Source organism: Rhipicephalus microplus, chromosome 4 (assembly GCF_043290135.1).
Source record: "Rhipicephalus microplus isolate Deutch F79 chromosome 4, USDA_Rmic, whole genome shotgun sequence".
Classification (NCBI taxonomy): domain Eukaryota; kingdom Metazoa; phylum Arthropoda; class Arachnida; order Ixodida; family Ixodidae; genus Rhipicephalus; species Rhipicephalus microplus.
The window spans coordinates 201,700-226,222 of NC_134703.1; the positions used below are offsets into that span (position 1 = coordinate 201,700).

Sequence of the window (24,523 nt, forward strand, 5' to 3'; positions counted from 1 at the left end):
GGATTGCAGTAAGAGCAGAAACCCGCTTTTAGAGTTCTGGTTTGCATTTCGTAGAATCCTTCAGAATAATGTTTCGCATATTGCGTATAAGGAGGAGCGCATGAAGTGATTAAAAACAATGTGCACAAGTAGGGAAGAAATGGTCAGGATTCTACGCTCCTCTTCGCGATATGCTGAACTGAACCAACTAGCCCAACAATTAAATATTTTGAATAATTCGCAGATAACCATGAGCTATGAGAGTCGGGCGAATCATCGGATGACACGATTTCTCAAAATGACATTATATTACTTGATTGAAACTTTTGGGTCTGCAGATTTTTCTCTCTTTTTAATTGACAAGTAAAATAATGATGCTACCACTCTATATGTAGTACTAACTATGGCGATCAGGCATAGCCGGTAAGGTGCATGCGAGAGCTTCAAGATGGTTTTCGCGGGAAGAAAAATGCACCATGACTCAAATAAAAGTACATTCTCCGCCTTGAACCACCTGCATTCTATTAGCCTCAAGTTTACAAAATGACAACAGGGAATAAGGTCTAGACTGAAAGACACCCAGAATGGGAAATACGAATCATTGCCTTGATGGCCTGTGGGTTTTTAAAACGTTATTGCTTGTTGTCGCGCCACTTGGGAACAGTAGGGACGTTCTTCTTTCCCGGAGCGAAGAGTGCAGAATTTAAATTAATATTTTATGAGTTGCCCTTACTTTATTACAAATCTCGTGCAAAATAAAGCCACGAGACTTCAAATGGTGGTTTTGGGACGTTAAACCCCACAAATCAATCAAAGCCACGAGACTTAATGCCGGCTTTGTAAGAAATGATTTCAGGCCGCAAAATTACACGGATCACAATGCGATAGGGTGTGAGCGCACCTTTATTGGCTTCGCTGCCGTGTTTCGAGCTCGTGCAGTCGATAATCGACGGTCCGCGCACGTATACGATTATCTTCAACGTCCCGTCAATCACGCGTAGCTTGCGCTCAACACGCGTTCTTTTCCACGCAGCCTTTCGAAACGTCGAACATAGAAGTGAGGCGAAAGAAAAGTAGTGCAGGGCTCTGCGGCGCACTTATACAGTATACATACTAGTATCTCAGGCCACCTGGGCAGCAGGCGTTGCACCACTTTGCCACTTTACGGCCATCGCCTAAATCGTGCCCCTTACGACCCCCCCTCCTTCCCCTTTTCCTGCCTTTTATCCGTTTCTGTCCGCTCGTCTCGCCAGGCTTTGATAGAAACACCGCGCACCCCTTCTTTTCGGGCCCCTCCGCCGTGGCATCGTTGGGCCGGCGTCATTGATTGCTGGCGCTGATACGCGGAGCACGTTCACTTTCGGGGATGCGTTGTTCCTTACGATGCCGCCACGAGCATCGCATGCAGCCGCCTAAACGAGACGCTGGCGAGATAGCGGATGTCTCATTTTTCGCTCGGAGGATCGACCATTAGGAGCCGCGAGTCTTATCGACCCAGCAGCGCGCAGACGGAGGCCGCCGCTGGACGACGCGCTGTGCACTTTTTTTTTTTCTGCGGAGCCGAAAGGAGGACCACTTCTTGAAGGGCCCACGTGCTCGTAATGTGCATGCGTATGTGTATGGCAGAGGCACGCGTTCGTGACGAATAGCTCAATATGAACAGACTGCGTCACGAACGTGGAAGTGTGCAGTGAAATATCTGCTACTATTTTTTTAAGTTTGAGTTTTTTTTATTCTATACTTTTTCTACTTTTAGATGAGTGAGTGAGTGAGTAAAACAACCTAATTTGGTCCACAATATACGCGACTTAACTTGATGTCACCTGGCTAGGCCCACTCGGGGAGGGTCAGGTTAAACTTGATCTCACTTCTCGAACCTTCTGGACGGCCAAAATTTGAGAGGTCAGGTACCGAGCCTTAATGAGTTTAATTTCCTCTTGGTGAAAAGAGGGACCGGCAGAGGCCCACAGTTTTTCTGGCTTCTAATGTTACTTTTGTTTCTACGTGGGATTTTTGTGTTAAGCCAACGAGACTATGGAGCTGATATGTCAATAATATAGAGTATATTTGAAACGAAGTTCAACCCAATGTTGCGAATTATAGACAGGAATGGGATTAGTAAGATATATAATAGCATCTGTATAAGTTATTAATTACTCACGTCATGTAGGGAATACATGCTAGCAACTAACACGGTGGTTGGTTGAATGAAAATATATCATTTAACTATTACTCCATTTTATTACTGTTAGAGCAGTCGAGGGGCCACACTACAGCTTAAAACAGACTGTTGCCTTTGTATAGCAAACCATATTTAAAAGTCAACTCCGACATGGCGCGACGATGTTTGAAGTCAAAACAACGAAGCTTCGGATACTGAATATCGTTCGCATCACCGTCGCAGCTGCTTAGTCGATAACGTGTCGTGCTGCCCAGGTCGAGGGCCTGGATTTGACTCCCGGGCGCTGTGGTGCAGCCGTCTTTTGGCGGAGGCGATGTGTGAGAACACCAGTGTACGTAGGTTTAGGGGAGTGTTAGGGAACCACATGAGGTCGACATTAATCGGGAGTTCTCCTCTATAACATGCCTCGTGATCATATCACGCTCTGAAGAGCAACACGATTATTGTCCTCTCTTGCATGCGTGTGTCGTGACTGCTGGATTCGAAAATTTTGCATCCAGTGGCCATGCCTGTGTAAGACCCATGTTGGTGGCACGTGCTACATCTCCGGAAGTCGTATATCTCTTTTGTTTTCTTTTCTTTTTCGACGTCATCCTCTGATTATATTTTCTCCTTCTCCTCTTGAGTAATCTGTTTAATAAACACACTGCCAAGTCCACCTATCCTAATTTCTGTCTCACCATCTGTAGAAGGTCTGCTTTTGTGGCGTACTGTGGGAGGCACTTAGAAAGAAACAATCTCGTTTCGGACAAGCAGGCGGCCCTGAGGCGTGTGCGACCGAGGTCGAGTGGATCCATGTTGTCTTCTTGGAACGCCGGAGTGATTTGAGAGCGACACGCTCAGTCTCGCACCATAATTCTTTGCGCCTCGAATTTCAACCATTCCTCTGTCTGCTTCTTCCCGCTGGCCCTTTCCCTACTTCGCCTTCTTAGAGCATCTTGAGTGCTGGCGCGCCGACGTGCACGACTGCAGCCGTGAAACTAGAACACTGCTTCGCGGTGTTTGGACCTTCGCAACCTGCATTCTATTTCACGGAGCTAGGCGCTTTCGCGGAGCGTCGCACACAAGTTCTCGTTGTTTAGGCTGTCCTCTTTCCAGCTTCCTAATGCTTGGCGCCGGGTCGGCGCCGAGCATCTTTAATTGGGAAGCAGTGGGCAGGCAGTGTTTGCGGCCTGCTTGTTTGCAAACGCATCACGCAGAGCTTAGGACTACGCCTCATAAGCGTTGCAGACACTAATACCGCTTCGCTTCAGGTGCAGCGACGGTCCTCGCTAAATTACACATTCTGGAGCCGAGAATGAAAGGGACCATAATAACCATTTTGGGGGAAAGAAGGTCGCAAAGAAGCATGCACTGAGCTATTACTGATGCGGTAACGAAAAGCATCGGTCCATTTTGACAAAGTGGGACGATTTAATTTCACATGCATCAAAATTAAAAAAAAGCGAGCTCTTCGCAGAAGGGTTGTGCATGTAGTTGGACGCCAGTTTGCTTATTTTAATTTCGTGCTTAGTACTCTTTAAATATCGAATTGGTCGACTTCTTTTATGTGCAGTGGGTGTGTGTGGGAGGGAATGAATAAGTGGGCATGGGCGTGCGTGCGCGCGCGTCACGGTCATTTGAATGAAAATGTGGGTATCATCCGAATGCTTAATTGACTAATAGAGAATAGCTACGAATTCATACCTTACCTGTAATACATATTTGAATTAGTGAATACATATTTGAATTCGTAGCAGGTGAGCTTAAAACTATTACCTCTCGAAAATTCATTCCGAGGATAGATCAGGTTCTGTAGCATGAACTATCAAACCTGCGGTAAAAAAAAATGGATCGTTGTATTGCTTCAACAAAATGCCATTTTGTCTATTTACGCCCTACACTGGCACGGCATTTTTTTTGTGCCTGCAAATATGAATGCTGCGTAATTAGTCACCAATTAGAAATACATATTTCATGCATGTCGACGTCATCAGCGTTGTTAGGCACGGTGGTGCAGTGATTATGGAGCTCGGCGTCTGATTCAAATGTCGCGGGCTCGATCCCGGCCACGGCGGTCACATTGCGACGAAGGCCAGGTGCCAGTGGCCCTTGAGGCTGAGAGAACATCCCAGTTTCTCGAAAGGCTTTGCGCATTCACATTTGTCTATGCGTTGTCGTGATTGTTAGTGCGAACCGCTTTAAAGAAAACAAACAAAAGTGATCTTCAAGCATCCAGACAAGCTATAAAGAAAATTTATGGGGGAGTTTTTTTATATAGATAAGAAGGCGTGTAAATTTATCAGCAAGCCATCCATCGCATCACTAAATAAAGAAGATTTATAATGTTAGATAGCGGCTAAGGATCATATATAATCTCCTTCCCAGTTCCTTGGTGATGTTTTAATAATGTGTTTTTTTTTTTGTATCCCATTATTTGTGGCGGGATTGCGTACACGTGACAAATCCTTGTTGCGGTGTATATAATTTCAATTGAATGATTAGGCCAAATAAGTCACGAGGTCTTCTGTTCATATACTATATATATTCGTTTTTTTTTTCAATAAAACTTTCAGTTGAAAGTCAGAGCTGCACTGTGTCCTTTGCTCTAGTCTATGTCCGGGTGTTTCGCGCTGTAAGCCACCGTGTGACAGCAGGTTAAAAAACACCAGATGGTGGAAATTTCGGCAGCCCTTCACTATGATCATTCCATGCTTTTAGGACGTAAGACCCCCGGTAATATTCCTATTACGTCATCTATGTTGGGGCGGGATTACACAATGAGGTGAATATGTAATGTATCATGTGGATGCAAGGCAGAAAACTTACCTCCTTATTGTATACGCCAAAGACCGAATCTTAACCAGAACACAATTATCTAAATTTTCTTTTTGTTTATAAGTGGCTGCACTTTCTGTTTTCCAGCAGTGTTCAAAACTTGGGCCAGGGAGCTCAGCAATGTACACGACATTTATGGGCCATAAAAAGCGTAACTACGACCCGTGGCATGACCTAGTTCAAGCGAAATTATGGCCTACTCGTAAACTCGCTGCTTCTAACGACGGTAGTGAGGCCCTTGTCCCCGAGAGTCATAGTCGCTTAAACCATCAAATTGCAAGGATCCTGCAGAAGCCATTTCTCTACAGCAAAGCTTCAAGTGTACCACGAGACTACAAAATTAAGGAAAACGCGTATGCTACCGCAATGAGATTTATTTATATGTTATCGGTACACATGTTCCTCATATAACTCATAAGCAGAAACTTTTTCTTTGTTGCTAGGCAGTGGCTACTCATTAAAATAGAAGGAAAGCTTATCCAGACTGCTGGGGGCAAAACATAACACGTCTGTGCAATAAATCAGGAACAAAAAGTTTTACGGGAAGCTTATTTGATGGGCGTCGCTCTCGTGTTCACGTGGTAATTGCAAGTGTCTTATCCTGATTATACCACTTAATAGAATATTATTGGGGTGTTACATCCAAGAACTATATATGACTACGAGGTACTTATACACAGTTGAGGAGGGCCCCGAAAATTTCGACCACCTGGAGTTATTTGACCTACTCGTAAATCCAAGCACACGTGCCTCTAGGGGATTGCGGCCGCCGCGGCTGGGATTCGATCCCACGACCTTCAGATCAGCAGTCGAGCGTAGTAATAATTAGACCACCGTGATTGATTGTTATTTTTTTTTACATTTTACTTTACTTTGTTTTCTGGAGTGGTTTAAAGCTTGCTTGCTATATCATTGTACCCCGGACGGCTGTGCTCTTGTTTTCACAAGAGGACTCCGTGTGACATATGGCATAAAGTGGTGCGTGTTAGATTATATAGAATGCGGCCGGATAATGCGAAGCATACAGATGGTGAACAACCGAAACGACAGCATGGGTCACCAAGTAAGTACACAAGCTCACGTAAGGGACTCTTGTATTGGGCGAGGGCAAGCGTCCCACGGGCGGTCGCGGATTGCGGAGGCTTTTCACGCACGCAGAGCTACGCGCTGGCGACGATCAAGTTGCAAAGCCCGGCCACGCTGCGAGCCGAGTCGAACCTCGTGGTTCGGGCGGGTCGCCCGTGGACCTCCCATGGCGTTCCATTGTGCCGATAAACAATTTGTGCCGCGGAAAGAAGTAACGTGAGGGGCAGGACGAGAGGAGGTTGATGCGCGGAGCAAGGAGCACGTTATGTTCGGCGACCGGGTCTTTCCGACGTCGTCGTCGCGCGGTTGGCGGCCATCGTCGGCACGCCGTGGGGTCGCGGTCATTCGCGCCTCCCACTGAGCGCCGCGACGCTTTGTTTGTTCGTCGTTTCTATGAGTGCTCCAGTTACAGTGTACTCCAGTTGTACTCCAGTTGTACTCCAGTGTACTCCTGTAACTCCAGTTACAGTGTACTAGTACACTGTACTCCAGTGTCAGTGGCACAACAACGATGATGTCAGGCCGAGTTTACTCGTGGCGCACACACACACACACACACACACACACACACACACACACACACACACACACACACACACACACACACACACACACACACACACACACACACACACCACTGATTGTTAGTTTTCCGTACTCTTGGAGATTCGATGTCCTCCTCCACCTCCTGCCACCTTGGTTCACACTGGGCTCTGAGCTGCGCATCGCCGGTGGTCAAGGAGAGAAAGAGAGAGAAAGAGGCCATCCACATGACCCTGCGGCAGTGGGTCTAAAGCAGCGATATCCTGTGTCACGTGCGTAAGGAGGAAGAGGATAGCAGGCGTGACTTCACTCTATAGTAGCACTCCACTTTGTTTTATATGTGTGCACTTCCCCTACGCTCACCTCACGCTCGATCACGGCCTCTTATTCGCTGTTTCCTCTGGTCAGTGAGCCCTAACTCTTGCTTTTGTGTGTGTGTGTATCCTTGGGGCGGCATTGTACATTTCCCCCGTGTATTCGCGTGAAATGTCGGGAGCTGTATACACGAAGGTATTTCGTACTGCTGTTCCTCGGAAGAACGAGAGATCCACCTGCTTCCTCTCGCCGCTGCTCTGTTAGTCATGGTTGCGTGCCTCTCGGATGACTGTTTACTTTTGTCGGCCCCTTCCCGGTTAATGTGGAACAGGTTGCGCCGCTGTTACTTTCTCTACCGCATTCGTGGAAGTTGCTTGGGGGGTCTTCATCTCGCTCGCTTGCTTCACTCCATTACGGGGTTCAAAATGAGACGTGAAGTGTCCGACCCTGACCTTTTGGTAGAAGCAATCATCAGCATCGGAGCCGGGGGCGAATGTCGGGCAACGGCTGAACTAAAATGACACAACAAGAAAGAAAAATGCGCCTCTTTGTGACCGATAACGGGAAGCTTTGCGGTGACAAGGGTTGTACATTCAACGTATCTTTTATCGAATGGGATTTCACCGTCGCATTCCACGGAACTGAGAGAAAGAGCGAGTGCAGGAAAGACAGGAAAGTTAACTAGACTTTGTGAGGTTATCTAGCCCACTCGTGAAGAGGGAAATAAAGGGCTCAAAGAGAGAGGTGAATACAAAAACAGTCAGTCCACACAGTACACATTTCACAAGACGTATACCCTGTGCAGCGAATCGCAGGCGGTAGCGTAATTGCGTTGCCTTCAAGAACTGCAGGAGGGCTTGGGTGTCTTTCTTCACGAATGATCTGTGAGGCCAGACACCTAAGATATTTTCTGCAAAAGAATTTTCTTCACAAATATTCTTCACAAATATTCTTCACAAAACACCTGCGACGCTGGTAAAGAAAACGAACATTTTCTCGAAACGTGGGAAGCCAAGCTTGCTTTGGAGGACCTGGACCAACAACGACGTCTCGTCGCCAGGGCCAAGGAGGCAGTGAAGGCTAGAGGGTTCCTGGAATGAAGAGACCTCCCACCTAAGGTGGACGCGGAACCTAAACCGCTACACCGTTTCGAAAATAAACGTTTATTCGTCCTCCTCCTCCCCCTCACAAATATTACTAACGATGTCATTTATGACAAAGATGCACTGAAAGCAGACTGCGCGGAGATTTACAGTGTAATGTGGTTATATGCCAAAAACAATGAATGCCCTAATTTTTTCTCATGAGTGTCTTCAAATTATACCAAATCCCCTCAAAAATGGACCTTGAGCATCGCACCCGGAGATGGTCATTGAAGCCTTTTTACTCTCAGCTGCGGGGTGGAGACACTCGCGGATTCCCTTTAATTAGCTTTGGTTTGGCGATGCTTTAGGTGCACGAACAATGATTGCGTCTCAGACCCGCAATCACGAGCGTTTCAGTAGACCGCATGCCGTCGTCAGAAGAATCGACCGGGCGATGCGGTCATCTCCCCTCCGCTCGCGACCGGTGGCCAGTTGAACAGTCTCGCGCGAACGCACGCGCGGACACAGAGCTAGACTTCCTTTCATGTGTACCCTTAATCGCCAGGTAATGCCCGCTCTCCGTCTCATCGGGCGGCCGACGGTCTCATCAGGTCTACGTTACGCCCTTGCTGTCTTCATTGGTCCCGTCGTGTGTTGATACACCGGCCAATCCATTTGCAACGGCTGCCGGCGACCAGTCTGCGGATCGTTTTGTATGCCTCCCTGTCTGCGTGCGGCTGCGCCAGGTCGCTGCGTGGTGGGCCGATGTGTTGTGCGACTGTTTTGCTGCGCGACTCTTCACCCTTTGCCGTTGCAATGTACTCGTGCGTGGCAGCGTACAGTAACCCGCCATCTTTTTTTTTATCTTTATGTCGCACGGCCTAGCTTCATCAATTCGTAGCGTGGCACTATTCGCCCGCCGGCGAGTCCGCCCGGCTACCCCTCTCTGTACGAATGGTCATCCGGCGTGCGTTCGGGTACACGCCGGTGAGTATAGACGTGACAGAAAGGGTTGAGCAGCCCCTGGATAAAGTTTTACGCATGACGCGCAATGAGCGGGGTAATGGGCGACTGTACGCATGAGCTTAGCGTCAGGGTAAGTGTGCGGGATCCGCCAATAGTATAACCGCCGGTAATGCTCCCGTGATGGTGAAGAGAGACTGCAGTATCAGCGAGAACTTGCCTCGGGGGCTCTGTACGATCGCTTGTGCTTAATTCCGGTTATTTATTGTGGGAATATTCTTATTTGCTCGCGGACCTATTGATATGTAAGAGGCTGAACTTTGCAACCACGAGGGAGTGTATTGTCTTTCGCGCACTCAAACTTTATGGGTTTCTGCAGTAGACGACGTGCAATACGTAAAGCTCGATTGATACCACAGGTAATCACCACTGTGAACGCCTTTACTTAACGCACGCATGCGTACTGCAGATCGGTGTCGAAATTTTAGACGCCCTTGCGTGTGCCACCGGGCCTGCAACAAGAAATTACTTTGAACTTTGTAAATATTCAGTCCTTGCATAGGAATTTACACGCATAGTGTTCTTTTTATTCTCCCGCAGCTCTCAGACTACAAGTCTTTGGCATAAGTGTTCTGTCGAAATGTTCTGACTTGCAAAAGTTTGCACCACCCCTCAAGAGGTAGCAGTCGGTGTACATGGTGGCAGCTACAAATGAATTTCTGTCTGTGTATATCCAACGATAGACAGACACTTGTCTCTATTGCAGCGACGCATGGCATACCGAACATGTAACATGTAGATGATGTAACATGAAGGCAAAACACGGCCACGCTTTAACAGCTCGCTGAAGGCTGCACTGTTCAGCGGAGATCAGGTGAGCCAAATTTGCCTGGCTGAATACGACCTTAATTCTTGTACCGAGAATCCAACCACAAACATTCTGCGAAACAGCGCCCTTGGTACAAAATATTATGTATTCTCTGTCTCTATTTCTCCCTAGAATGACTTTAAGAAAGTCGCGCTTATCACGAAACGAAAATGCATAGCCTCGTAATTGTCTGCACGTTTTGTTCGGTGTCGTCACGTGTTCGACATGTATCCTTCCATCAGCAATGTAGATGTTCGTTGGGCGCTTTCAAGACGCGCTTCAGCGGAAGGCAAACACTTATCATTTCAAAAGCCCCGAAGAATTTGGAGCCGGCGTCATATTATTCGGCAGTGTGGCAAACCGGCATGAAACAGGGTGGCTCTGCCTTCATCTTTCGCAGACATTTGTAGCGATATCGAAGGCAGAATGGCCTAGGGAGGGGTACGTCGCCCGCCTCGTCGCAAGGGCAGAGGGGAACAGCAGCCGTCGCCATGGTCTCCTCGTTGAACGTTCACTTTCTCACACGCACTCACAGATGACATCGTTTCGGACGGCTACCACCGCCCTGTCAAGCCAGCTTTCAAGGTCTATAGCTTCTATGCAGCTAGACTTCGCTTAGGAACATGACGCCCCCTCTGACTCGAAGCGTCTGCCTTTTCGCCCCGTCTCACACGCCCATTCTCGTGATGGCGTTCCTCTTCTCAGTTGTACATATTTTATTTATCCAGCAAAATTTTGGAAGAGAAAGGAGGAACGAAGGGAGAGTCAGGAGGCGGTTCCCGAACTGTGACTCACGTTCACGCTCGCTGTGGTGGCAAATGTGCTTCAACCGTGCACCGACGCTACTCGTCGCAGAAAGACGCTTCCGAAGGGCTCTCCGGCGAGCTCGTTTGCGATTGTGGTCATCCATGCACGACGGGGACAGGCTTATACCACCGCACTCGCGCATTACGGACTTTCTCTTGATGGCGATAGCGTGGTATTGACGAAAGTTGAGCGGCTTAATGCCGGATTTTGGCTCCGGGAAGTTGTGGTATAGTTTAGTGATCTGGATTTGTGAGCTCACCGAGTGGTAGGGAGGTCACAAGTGTTGAGTACGCCTTGTTGAGGTTGGTAATTGTTGAGTACGCCTAAACATGAAGCGTGAGATATGACGATTTCGCAGTCCATATGATTGTTTATCAGAAGACTATTTATATCAGCTAAAATTTCATATTTCGCGTTATCTGAATATAAGTTAAATTACACGTGAACACGTTTATTCCCCATATACGAGCTTCTTTACGCTCTGCCAAAAGCAGTACCTGTAGAGTTATCTCCCACTCAATCCGTACACGGAGTATATGGGATGGCATCAGAGCTTTTTTTGTGGAAGTGAAATGCTAAGGCGCTCCTCTTTTTACTGGAAATATTAGTGCTTGTTTCCGGTAGTTACGTGGTTGTAATTGCTTACAGAAGCAGCACAGCCTTGAGTCATACAGCTATATGGCAACATCATCTTCAGGACTTGCGCAGGTTCACACGCCATAGACTCGTTGAAGTACTGTACCGTAGATTTATAGCTGTGATGCCCAGCGCGAACACAGACTTCATTCATTCACCGCAAGACGACATAAAGTATACACTTATTCACGTTTTGCTCAACATCGTTACACACATTGTGTGCATTTTCTTTTGGCACAGGGTTTTCAACTCTTATCCCATCAGGAGTCCTTGTGATCCGTTGCACTCGAAACTCTTATCACAGTGATCGTCGTAATCGTGGTTATTTTTTGTAGCTTCCGTTGCGATGTTTCATTTTGCTCTCCAATTTTCAAACTTTCCAAGGACAAACGCACGGTATCTTTTCCTCCCCTCGTGGGCCTTTCGTTTCGCATGAGAGAACTTCCCATCCGTTACCGAACAGGGCGGGAACACTGCCGGGAACGGCATAGCAATTGCAGCTACGCACATAACATGGAGGAGGAGGAGGAAAGAGAGAGAGATGGGAGAGACTGAGAAACAGGAAAGCAGGAAGTGTGAACGAAGTTCCGAGCAGTGCAGCCGAACCAACCCCGCCCTCTTTCCCAGCTTTCCGAATCCCCTCGCCCCATTTCTCAACGCACCGCGGTTGTCCAGAGCTCGGGGTGCATTCGAATGTCGCGTGACAGATTGCCTGCTCGCGACACGAGTTTTTTTTTTTTTTTTTAGCATGTGGTTCAGGCGTTTTGTTTAGTTCTTCTTGTTGCCGTCGCCCTTGGCTACTTCCGAGGCGCAGCCGCATGAAAAACGACGTTGTTAGGCATCGCACTTGCGCTCGTGCTTCGGTTTAGATTTTGGCGGCTGACAAACATACGTTAAGAAGTACGGTTGAATTGCGTAGGTATCGGCTCTCTGGATTTCGTGCCGACCGGTTGTTCCCCCGCGATCTCCGACGACAGCGCAGCTCTGGCCGATCGGCTGCCTCGCCTTACGCCGCCTCCTGCCGCCGACAACAGCTTTCGCTGAGTGGTGGGTGTGGTAGTGGTTCGTAAGGTAAAGCAAGAAGGCACCCAATTTCTGTCTGCCTATAGGCGACACGGCGCAGTGCCGCTGAGTGGTGCCCCGTCCTCGGACTCCTGCGACCGTGTCCATCTTTTCTATCTTCACCTTGCTTCTGGGTGTCAGTGTCCCTGCACCACGCTCTCTTTTTCCCCCTCGCCATCTCTATACCTTTAATCTTATCCTTTTAATCCCTCCTTACTCCCATCCCTCGTGAGCTATTGTTGAGGTGTCGCACCGTGATTGATGCAGACAGTTACGGGGCTCACTTTTATCTTCTTTTCTCTTTTAAGAATCACATAAGAATCACATAAGAATCACATAAGAATCACATAAGAATCACATAAGAATCACATAAGGTATCAGCAGCTGCCTGACGGAGGGAATGATACTGAGTGTGTCTCGTGGGTGTACGAGACAGTACTTCAAAAATGCATTTCTGTTCCGAGGATCCTCATAAGTGCACACTGAAGACGATATGACGTGCAATTATCCAATAAGGCCAAATAGGTGGTTGTGGAGACGTCATATTCTGTATATGGCATTATTTTTATCTTAATTGAATTGATGACACTCTGCACTGCGAATTATTTTCCTGCTTTTTCAAGTATGTGGATACAACCGCCACTATCAAAATGTTTTTTTTTTCTCAGTGTGCAGGACACGGTGTTTAAGTAATCAACCGAATTTTGTACCAACCAAACAATAAAGCAAGATTACTTTTACTACGGTATAATTGTGAAGTTCATCACAAGTGAACGCAGTAGTTCACTTGACATGGCGTCGTGTCGGCATGTCAAAGGTTGCCTGCCACTCCAAAGCTTTTTGTACTTCTTGCGTTACGTGCAAACAGGTTCGTCTTTTCTTTTTCCAGAACAATCCGTAACACATTCATATATTTCATATGTAGCTCATTCAGCTGTGATCAATCGCTGGTGTTTTTCTGATGTTGTGTTTGGCATCCTGTTTGTGCATTCCAAAACAAGGGGTAAAGATCGCCAAAAAGAATTTTGTTGTGCCCCACAACGCGCCCACCGTTTCCGGCGTCCTCTAAGATTCGCTACGTACCAGACGTTCTTTCGCCCACTCGCACTTGGTTTCGTTTCTCTTCTTCGCTTCAGCCCTAACTGAGAGTTTTCTCGAAACCCGCTTCGAAGTAGGCGTGTGACTAGTATATAGGTTAACAAGAAAAGCAAATACGAAAAAGCCAGCGAAGGATTCCTTGTTCTCGATAAGGACAAAAGCGTTAGAGATTTCGAATGCTGAATGTGTCAAGGCTCCCCGCTGTTTGTCGAGCTTTGTGGCGCTGGAAAGAAGTTTCAAAGCGCTAGTTTTTTAAAGCGCTAGCGTGGTGGAACCTGCATGGCGGGAAGCATAGCTCCACGCACAAAGAAATCCAAACAACCGTTTCACATTTGGACGCCGTCTATGTGCCGCTCTTACTCAAGAATGCATGAAGTATCTCTCCGAGAACAGTTTTCGTGAAAGCGCCGACGTGAACTTCCAGCAAAAAAAAAAAAAAGAAGAAGCTTTGGGTTAAAACGCACACTAGGGTGAGTTTGTTCGCACCTGGGAAAGATATTGCAAATTGGTGCTGTGAAATCCCACGAGGTGGCAGAAGAGTTAAGAGAGGGAAAAAGTAAGATCGAATCCAGATTGGATTTCTCAGAATGCCTGCCGAGAAATTCATTCTGATCCGGGAATCGAACCCGTCACCTACGTCTACAATCTGCTACAAATGGGTAATTCTCAATCTTAATTTCTCTGGAAAAAGAAAAACGGCGCGAGAAACACGAAGGGTGCAAAAGGGCGAACGGATCGGTTGTATGACGCTATGTATTGAGGCTTCGCAGTGCTTGCTCGTTTTTGTCGGCTGCACCATTTAGTCTGGCTGAGCTGTAATTGCGCCAAGCGAGCGGCGAAATTTGTCAGCTCAACATTTTTTTTTCTCTGTTTGGTAAACCAGTTCTTTCCCTCCTCGCTTAATGATAAGCTCCTTCCCATCATTGACGTTAACAAGACCCCCACATGAGCGAATGTGGCGCGTGGCTGCGTGATGGTTTCGATCAACTTTGCCTTTCAGTGTCAGCACATTTTTTTCTCTGCTCAGCTTACTGAATAAAAGGAAAGAAAAAGAAGAAAAAGGCCGTGATTCACAACATCTTCTTGGTCAGAATTTTCTGGATATTTGGTGCTTGGGGTAGTAGTAGTAGGAGTAGTAAATGCCGTAGTAAGTGGTGATGGTGTTAGTAGTAGTAGTAGTAGTAGTAGTCACGCAGGTCGCGTGACTAGACAAGGGAAAGAATAAAGAAATGAAGTGAAATTATTGTGATGATAATGGCGACGATGCACATGATTTCGCTAGCCAATCACATACACTCGAGCTTTTGCATTTGCACTGTCCGCCGATCTTCACGTGCGGAACAGGCTGTAATTTTAGGGGCGAAGCTCCTTATGGCGTGGCTTGGGCGTCCCTCGTAGTACGTAACCACCAGTGGCACATACCCGATATAGGTATAACATTTGACCTCCAAGGTGGTGCCGGGGAAAGATTTCTTCTGTGCGTTGTTTAACAATAAAAAATAGTGCTCAATGTGCATGCCAAAGGCTGCTAATGGGGAATGAGAGACAGGAGCATTCGGCTTTTAGTCAACGCGCACGCTGCGATCCCCATTAGCAGCCATTGGCATGTACATTGAGCACTATCGGACAAGAAAGGGTTGTTACATTATACTCGCTAGGTGTAACCTCCTTAGTTTTAAAAAGATTTAGCGAGCGTTGAGCCGCAGGGCCATGAATACAATGAACTAGTATATACCATGAATGAATTCGAGGTGGTTAAAGGGGGGAAGCAGATACGAAGCGCAAGCCGTAAGAAATTAAAAGCTGAATCCTCCTGTCTCTCATTTCACATTAGCAGCCACTGGCATGTACATTGAGCACTATCTGACAGGAAAAGATTGCTACGTTATACTCGCTGGGCGTAACCTCCTTGGTTTTAGAAAGGTTTAGCGAGCATTGCGCCGCAGTGCCATGAATACAGTGAACTAGTATATACCATGAACTCAAGGTGGTTGAAGGTGGGAAGTAGACCCGAAGCGCAAACCGTAAGAAAGTGTGCGTGTGCCACCTCTCGTTTAGTCCTTGGAATGTCCACTGAATGGCGGTGCTTCTATTTGGGGAATATATGATAAAAAGATGCGAGATGGTGGGACTTGGAGTGATGAATAGGTGGACGAATGGACACACAGACAGATGCATGAATGGACGCATGAACGGACGCAGGGGCGGATGCATGAGCGAACGCAGGGACGGGCGCACGAACAGACGCATGGACGGTCACACAGACGGACGCATGGACGGACGAATGCTTTGCCCCACTCTCCATCATTCACTCCGTGGATATGCTGCCATTTTTTTCTTGTTTTTTTTATTCATCCACTGCGTGGTCGTGTTAAACTAATGTAAGCTTTTTCTTTTTTTTCTTTGCCAGTGTCCCATGTCAGCTTAAACATACACTGACTCGTTCATGGGCGGCCAATCTCTATGCCGGGCTTGGTGCATACTCTCTGGGTGGCATATATATGCAGGCGGAATTATTCAGGTGGTCCCTGCTTCTGTGTGGTTAGGCCATCGCGAAGCTTGTGCACATCTACACCACTTCTTTTGACGCAGAAGCACCCTCGCTGATTCAAAAGCAGATTCCTCGAAGTGCGCTTTGGGTTAAGTTGCTTGGGGGATATATGCTCTCCTTCCTTTATTATTTTTTTCTTTTTCTAAACATTTGGTTCGCTTTTTCCCTGACGTGCCAATATGCTATCCTTGTTTTTTTTTTGTTTTTTAGATTAAACCAAAGTGAACCATACAAGGGAACAATACAACAGTGATCAAAAACAAAAACTAGAACGAATGTAATCAACAAATAGAATACTAGAAAAAAAAACAGTGGAGAGATATGCAGAAAAAAAAACGAACATATTTCAAAACAGGGAAGCATGCATAGGAACAGGAAGAAATAGTGTAAACGGGGGAAGTAAAAGAATCAAAGAAGCAAAGAAAAAAAAAGGAATTCAGAACAACGACGCAGGGTATGCGGAATGGAAGAACAGCGCAGAATCAAGACGGAATCAAGAAATAGAATACCTTATCCAGAAGATGACGAAAGAACGAAAGAAAGCAAAACAAAAGATAAAGGAAGGAAGTGAAAGATGTGCGCGCGTCATTCTCGACTCACCCGTCGAGCGCACGCACCCTCTGCTCCGCACTTCGCGAGTTGGGCCGGCGTTCGTGGCGTCCATGAATATTTTACGTCCCTTCGGACACGTCTCCGTCGGTAATGGCACGTACTACGTCGTTGCGAACCGAGCACCGTCGATCGGGGAAGGGTCGTCGTATTCGCGCGCAGTTCATCCATAAAATGGGCGTGGTCAAGGCTGCGCCGTGGACACCGCCGCGAACTAATGCCGCATGCGGCGCGCCCCGCTGCAGTACATCCCCGATGCGCAGGTCTCGATATGTGGGGCACGGAGTTATCAATTTGATAGGCCTGTGGGTTAGCGGGCCAGAGATGTCGCGGGCAGCTTCGAGGCTGTATGAGTGAGACCTATCTTTCTGCATCGATCCGTGCTGAAACAATGTGATCTATGCGCAGTTTCGGCGTGTGTTATTTCGTTATAGAAATCGAAGATCGCCTGCGTCTGTTCTCTCCCTTGAACATGTACAATAAAGAATGGGCTGTGATTACTTAACCTGTAATTGTACGATTCTTTGGGCTGACTGCCTGGTAATTTCTAAATAGTTATAGATCCGAAAAAAACGCGGACAGATGATTGTGCAGAATTTTGCATTGAAATCTGGTTATTTTTCAGCAGTAATTACTCAGACGATCAATGAAAACGGTTTGGCTGGTGCCCACGACCTAATGAGCAGCGTTTTGCGATCACAGTTTCTTTGGGTCTGAGGATGCTATAAGATAAGTATGTGCCTAATCATTCTACGGGTGCTTTCCGGTTCAAAGAATACGTGGCTAGGTTATAAACAATGGCGAAGTTATGGGCTTTGTAGGCGAGGATGGTACACATGCCTCACTGCAGCTCTTAAGAACAACAAACCTGCATGTTCAACTGACGTCCAACAACTGCGCTGTACAAAATTCTCTGATGGGCTAGTTGGTTCACAATTTTAACACTGGATAGCGTGCATTCGACGTGGTGAGCGTTAGAAATTGATATAAATAAGGTCACATTTCTCGTCAATGAACTATTGTTAGTTCATGCTTCGTCTTTGTTCCGGTGTTCCTTCTTGTGTACCATTCTGTTTTACACATCACACCCATAAACCACAGAACAGGCGCTTGTCCTATGCATCAACGTTCTTGCTATCTGGTACCTAAGCTATGTGCTAGTACCTAAGTAGCGATTGAGTGCACCTACTCAATTTCCCTCTTTTTCAATCTTATCTTTTTAGAGCATAACCCGACCTCTGTAGAACAAGGTAGCACACGAAAACGTTGATATGGTCCAGCTCTGTATCTTCAACTCTTCCTTATCTTTATCAGTTCTTGTTTATTGAGAAAAACTTACCGTGATGCTAAAGCCTAATGTCTTTTATTTCTACCTTGCAGCCCAGGAAGATGAAACGGAAGTGCCCCAAGACCGGAAAGTGGAGTTTTTAACGAAAGAGCAGACATTCTTCCTGAGCCTTGGCGACTCCGTTACTCTACCGTGCAAGATCGTCCAGTCGAGTGAGTAGCCAGCTCCGAAGGAGAAGGGAAAAAAGTAATTTCGTATTGAACAAGTGCAGCGTCAATTTAGCGATGTTTTTTTTTTCTCTTTCGGTACAATAGGCGCATATTAAACAAGACTAAAAGGCTGAATTGAGTTTTTAGCATTACATACGTGATAGCACTGTAATCATCGGTAAATCCGTGTAAATTTAAACCTTATAGACTTAACTTGTGAATCAGTCAGTCATTCAAATGTAGTGAACAGAATTTTTTTATGTCAATGAATACTGAAGTTTTCACTCAATGATTAAAATGTTTCAGAAAACGACCTTCCAATATCGAATCAAATACAGCGTGTTTTATAGTTAATCAAAATGAAAAAGTGTGCACTATCCCCTGATGGTTAAAGAGTAGAGTTGCTGAGATTCCTTATTTACGTAATAATTTAAGTGCCTGTAATGTTGTTCGCAGATGATCGTCTTGTTGACTGCTGATTAATAAATGATAAACAAATAATCTGAGTTATTTGATGGACGAGGAAACGGCATGTCACTAGATGCACATAAGATATTGAGTTCGTTCTAGATAAGGCACATAATACTACAACACAGCACATCACTTTCAAAGGTAGAGAAACAAGTCGCAAACTTTCATTGCCCAAATCGAGACGGGTATGAATGTGAGCTACTTACGAACTAAAGGTTATTCTGTTATTACTGAAGCCCCGCCGCGGTGGTCTGGTGGCTAAGGTACTCGGCTGCTGACCCGCAGGTCGCGGGATCGAATTCCGGCTGCGGCAGCTGCATTTCCAATGGAGGCGGAAATGCTGTAGGCCCGTGTGCTCAGATTTGGGCGCACGTTAAAAACCCCAGGCGGTCGAAATTTCCGGAGCCCTCCACTACGGTGTCTTTCACAATCATATGGTGGTTTTGGGACGTCAAACTCCACATATCAATCAATCAATCAATCAATCAATCAATCATTGTTATTACTGAAATTTATTGTGAAGCTATTTGCTTGCTATTTTCGCACGTGTTTGTGCTTTCATTGAGCGGTAACTCTGACTCCCACGTAGCAGAATAATTCAGTGCAGATCAGCTTTTTATCGCTATCTTTCCTTTAATAGTAAAAAAAAAATCTAATTTACTCAGTTCTGATGCGCAAGTAACTCAAGAATATTTAAAACGTGCATTCATAGACTGACGTATCAACGTGTTGAAGGACTCTGGCAAAAGGTGCGAGCACGGATGATCACAAGCTCGTGGTAATAAAATACGTGATCTCCAATGGCCAAGCTATGAACAAAACGTTCGACACTTCATAGAAGCCATCGCTTCTCATATTCTCTCACAATGTTTAACTTTCTCGTCACCGCTTTCGATGCACAGGCGAGGATGAGTTCATCAAGGTATGGATAAAGAACAAGGACATCCTGTTTGCCGGGAGCTTTCGTGTGGACACTGACCCGAGGATCAGCCTTGGTCCCGAAGGCGAGCTCAAGATCGACGGCCTGGTAGCCTCGGACGATGCCGTCTACACCTGCAAGGTCAACAGTCAGATCGAGCCGAATTCTATCCAACACAAGATCGTCCTCCCAGGTATGACTTCTTACCTGCGACAGCCTCGTGCTATAACGATTTTAGTCCAGCCGCTATGCGTGTGAGTGTACTAGCCGTCCTCTTTTTCCCTTTTTATCCTTCTATATTGCGTTTCTTTTTTTCTCTTTTCTCTGCTACCCTATGAAGGGTAGCAAACCGGGTGCAACCTGGTTAACCCGCCGGTTTTTTTTGTGTCACTCTCTCGCTTTTAACTTGCTTTAATGAACATGCCACGCGCGATATTCTTCTATTTATTTTGCTAATTATTGTCACCATCATGTGACCATAGGTAGCACGGCTATTGAGAAGAACGCACTAACGTCCACGCTGGCATTGAGCTTAAATAATCGGATCGTTCAAACATGTTCACGAAAATTCGTTGGGATAAACAAGAATGGTATGAGCCTCTGCGGCTGAACTTTGTTTAGTATTCAGCATATTGTGAGCTTGTTTTGTTTGCCATATATAAGAGTGACGGCATTGTCATATGCAGTTCAATAGACGTCCTCACGAAGACAGAAGTTTCGGCGACAAGAGACATGAAAAAATAAAAATAGAAACAATAATCGTCGCCATTCTTAAGAACATAACATTTAACTAGAAGGTTTGGTCCACTGTAGTCCTCTGTGACCAGAAATGTTATTCATTAAAATCAAAGGGCAGATTACGATTAATTGCGCATTCACGTTTTCCGTGCAGCCCGTGTCTTGAAAACTTCCGTCCTAGTGAAAATGTTGGCGTAATTTCTACCTTTGGCTGATGATTGCCCAGGATAAGAAGTTCAGCCATGACCCTAGTAAGAAGACACTTGCAATGAAACGAAAGACACACCCTTAAACTGGCTCCGCTTTCGCGATCTTATCATTAGGTTCATAAATCCAGCTGTGATGGTATTGTGAAAACCACAAAAAATAAAAGAGGTCGCTGGTGCATTGCGTCCATGCAGTAGATGTTGTATGCCGCTTTACCTTTTGCATAAAAATGCAGCACTTATTGGTACGGATGAAAAGTCACTCACATACATTAAGAAAGACCCCTTCTTGCTTACACAGAAACAGAAACTTCGAGCCTTGCCTGCTAACCTGCGTAGTGCGGAAGCAGGGAGGACAAAGGCAAATAAAGCCTTTAGCTCAGCTTGGTTTACCTCGAGGCACGCCTCCTCTTCACCTCCCTCAAATCTCGCGACGCGCAGGACCCCCTAGGCTGTCTACGATTCCGGAAAGCGGCGAGGTGACAGTAATGAAAGGGGAGCCCCTGTATATCGGCTGCGTGGCGAGCGGAAAGCCGGACTCCACCATCACGTGGCGACACATGGTAAGTGAGCTGTCCTCTCACTTTCTCTCCTTGCTTCCCTCATCCGTAATGTGCTGCCGACGCATTGTCTCTCCCCGTGCAAGCCACCGTCGTCTCCCCCCCGCTCTTCGATCACCTCTTTACGCGCGCTTACGGGAGCAGCAAAGCTCTGTGTCGTGGCGACTGGGGAGCCCACTGCACGGCCGCCCTTCCGCCGTGTCTCTGTGTCACGAATATGAATGAACGAATGCTGGACGTTTCCTGTGCAGATGCCAGCTCGCTTTACTTCTGTGATTTCATTATCACTGGCTCTCGTTGTCCGGCTCTATTTTCCGTTGCTTCATTCATGTGTGTGCTCGCTCGCCGAACTCTGGAGAGCCGAGCGAAATCCCTGTCACGTGTATACCCTTCTTTGTGGCAGAATATGGCCACCTGCCATCTGTCGTCCGTGCTATCTCGCTATACCTTTTCGCGATGTACCAAACACTTACGAACGCGCGCACTCTCGTACCTTTTCGGCGACGTAGTCGTGATAAAAGTTCGACTAAATTATGACTCAGCCACACGCAAATTGCTGTGCGCCCACCGCCTGAACGCCATTCCAATGTGGCATCGCTGCTCTCGGAGGCTACTGCAAATGCTGCCTTGATGTTACAGACCAGAAATAGACCCAGTTATAGACCAGAAAGCTGTCCTTGATGCCGGGGGCTGGGTGATGGGTGTAATGAATACGTCTTATCTTCCCTGGAGAGGTATTATTCTGTCTTATTCTGGTCCGGTGTGCGTCTTATTCTGGTCCCTGGAGTGAGCGGGTTGCAGCATTTTAATTGAAGACTCTACTACGGAGGTCTGCGGCATATCTGTTAGCTCTTCACGACGATTTGTGGAAGATGCAGTCACGCGTACAAATTGAGCATGCAGACGAAAGTCGCCCGCAATGTGGGTTGCACACAAAAGGTGCATAAGCTGTGATGCAACGTTTTAATAAAGCGCTGTCGCCGTGGTCGAAATTCGGCGTACGTGGGCACCTAGGCTTTCAGCCCCGTCACCATCAATTTTAGTATATATGATGAAATCATGTGACCCAAATTGTGACGAAGGGAGATATAAAAGTGTACAACTCACTTTTTCAACACTCCTAACTTGAGCCGAACTTAAAACAAGTGAGATTTGTTCTCCTCTCCCTTAGCTATGGGTGAAAGAGACTTATTACTATATGACGCAGCAGGACATTTCGATTTTTTTGTTGGCCCACGTGTTACATCAGGTTCAATCTCCATATTTATGTTTTGTTTGTGTTTTGATTGTGTTTTCATTGTGTTTTATGTTCCCCTGTTTTGTTTCACCACTGTTGCGCTATTTGGGCCCTACATGTTGTGCACTTCAGTTACGCTTTGTGTCACTCTCTTCTGCAGCTTTGGACGAATTCGTTAGTGTCATTGCACTTGTTAAGCGTCAGAGAAAAACGTGTAGCGATCAAAAGGGTTCCTATTCCTTGTCCCTTAACTGAACTAGATTTGCGTACTTGATCAGCCTAGAAGACCTTTCAATATGCTCCAGCTCTGGGGGATATGAGTTTAGTGATGCCCGCAGCATGACGCCTTTCGTTCCATTGCTTATACCGTCGTGTTAAATGTGTGGATGTTGTTTCCGAATGTTTACAGGATCATATCAGCACCTCAAATGTGGCACGGTCGTCGAGGTCCGTAAGTGGCATTTGCCTCTAAGAGAGAAAAAAAATGCAAAAAAAAACGTAGTTCCAGTGTGTGCAAGCAGCAACAAAACCTCATATTCCCGCTAGAATCTTGCTGCCTGTGTGGCCGGCTCTTCTTACTCCTGCGACCCACCTCTTGTCCTGTGGCAAAAATTTTTTTTCCTGTGTCCCCAAACGATATAGCCTGCGTGGCCGTTTTGCCTCTTTCAGGGTGGTTTTGCGTGCAGTGGTATGTGTGTGTGTGCGTGTGTGCATTTGTCCACTCACTGAAACCAACCGTGTGCCGTGTGTGTGTATAGCGTGTCTTCCGGTGTTGCATGACGCGAAGACGCGACCGGTTTGTTAAAACCTGCGGCTCTGTGACGTATACGGGCACCGTACGCTGCGCCGCTGTCATGCCCGGCAAACCCCGGCTTTCGTAGTGCACGTACTTTCAAACGTAGACCGCTACTCCCCCGCCGCCGGCTTTTTCTTTTGTGCGCATATTTCCGCCACATTTTTTTTTGTAAGCTCCATCATTCCTTTTTTTTCTATCTCACACTTCTTGTCTCATTTTACCTTCGTCTCTTTAGTTCATTTTGTTCTGTATATAGCTATACGCTTTTATGGCTCCTCCGAAGGTGTGTTTGTCAGATTTCGCATGGAGAGGGAAAGAAGTAATCCCCCTAGAAAAAGTTTGTTCAGGCTTTCTTCACTGATACCGTCATGACAAAAGTCCAAATAAAAAAAAAACTACGAAGAACGCAATTTGAAAAGGCTCACGCAACCACTTCGTGAGCCCTTTGTGTACCTACGGCATATAGAAGTTTTTTTTTTTTTTTTTTTTTTTTTGCTAAGAGCCCATTTCTCTTTTTGCTGTCACGAAGCGAGTGGCAGGTGTGGTCGTATGACGAGGTGTCAGCGCTGAACGCCATGCCCACTCGCATTTGTTGACGCGCGAGATCAAGCGAGGTGTTTTGGCAGAAATCTATTATTTATCCGAGACATAGTTTTGCTGCTGCACAGTGGCTTGGCTTGCAGTAATGCGTTTCACGATATAACGCTTGAGCCAACTTTGCGTTTCAGCGTTAATGGAGCGGATGGCCTGCTTTTTCCACATCATTTTTTTTTTTACAGCATGAGGAAGTCAGTCCGATTTTGATGCTGTTGCTGTTTCTGTCTTCCTTCATTTTTGAAAATGAATGCCTGTCCATAAGGGGACATGGACGTCAGCTAGTAAATTGTATTTTTTTTCTGCTTCGTTACAGGCGTGTGCTTTTTCTGTGACATGCGCAGTAAACGGCAGCCTTCTGCTATCTAGTGGCTGGCTCTCCAGATAACGTTTTGCTTGTAGTTGTGCGAGCTTGATAGAATGTACATCTTTGCTCCCGTTTCTGTATTGCTCATATTAAGAATTGGATGTACTCATGTACTTTTATGCCATTTTTATTAGTTAAGATGTTATTTCATGAATGAACCGACTCCGCTCGTACTTGAACGAGCGGAGTCGGTTCCGCTCGTACTTGAAGAATACCAAAATATTTTGCGGTGATGGATTCCTGAGGCAACGAACTCTTTCGGTGACTATTAGAGGGTTATTTAGGAGAAGTGTTGCAAGGCCTCTTTAAGTTGCTCAGTGAGGTCGTGAAGGAAAGTGTGACAATCAACACTCTTACCTCATGTATCCCCAAATCTCACAAGTGCAGGTGGGAACCGGTGAACCAAAACACAATGTGAACCTACCTTCGTGATTCCCATCATGACGGAGATAGGTCCATTTACCGAATTGTCGCAATTCATTACTGTGGGGTTTATATCTGCCAGATAGGCTCTATAGCACAGAATGTATCTAATTG

General features: G+C 46.4%; 1 protein-coding gene across 3 annotated transcripts in view; it reads left to right on the forward strand.

Annotated features, from left to right (window-relative positions):
• Positions 1-24,523, forward strand: part of LOC142814139 (limbic system-associated membrane protein-like) — a 214,853-nt gene that overhangs the window by 173,738 nt on the left and 16,592 nt on the right. For 2 of the 3 annotated variants that reach the window (XM_075892077.1, XM_075892079.1), the window contains exons 2-5: positions 17,982-18,101; positions 19,472-19,681; positions 20,874-20,995; positions 22,639-22,680. In XM_075892077.1, the coding sequence (XP_075748192.1) occupies positions 17,982-18,101; positions 19,472-19,681; positions 20,874-20,995; positions 22,639-22,680 (494 nt within the window). The remainder of the gene's footprint in view (positions 1-17,981; positions 18,102-19,471; positions 19,682-20,873; positions 20,996-22,638; positions 22,681-24,523) is intronic. The other variant, XM_075892078.1, reaches the window with a different exon arrangement.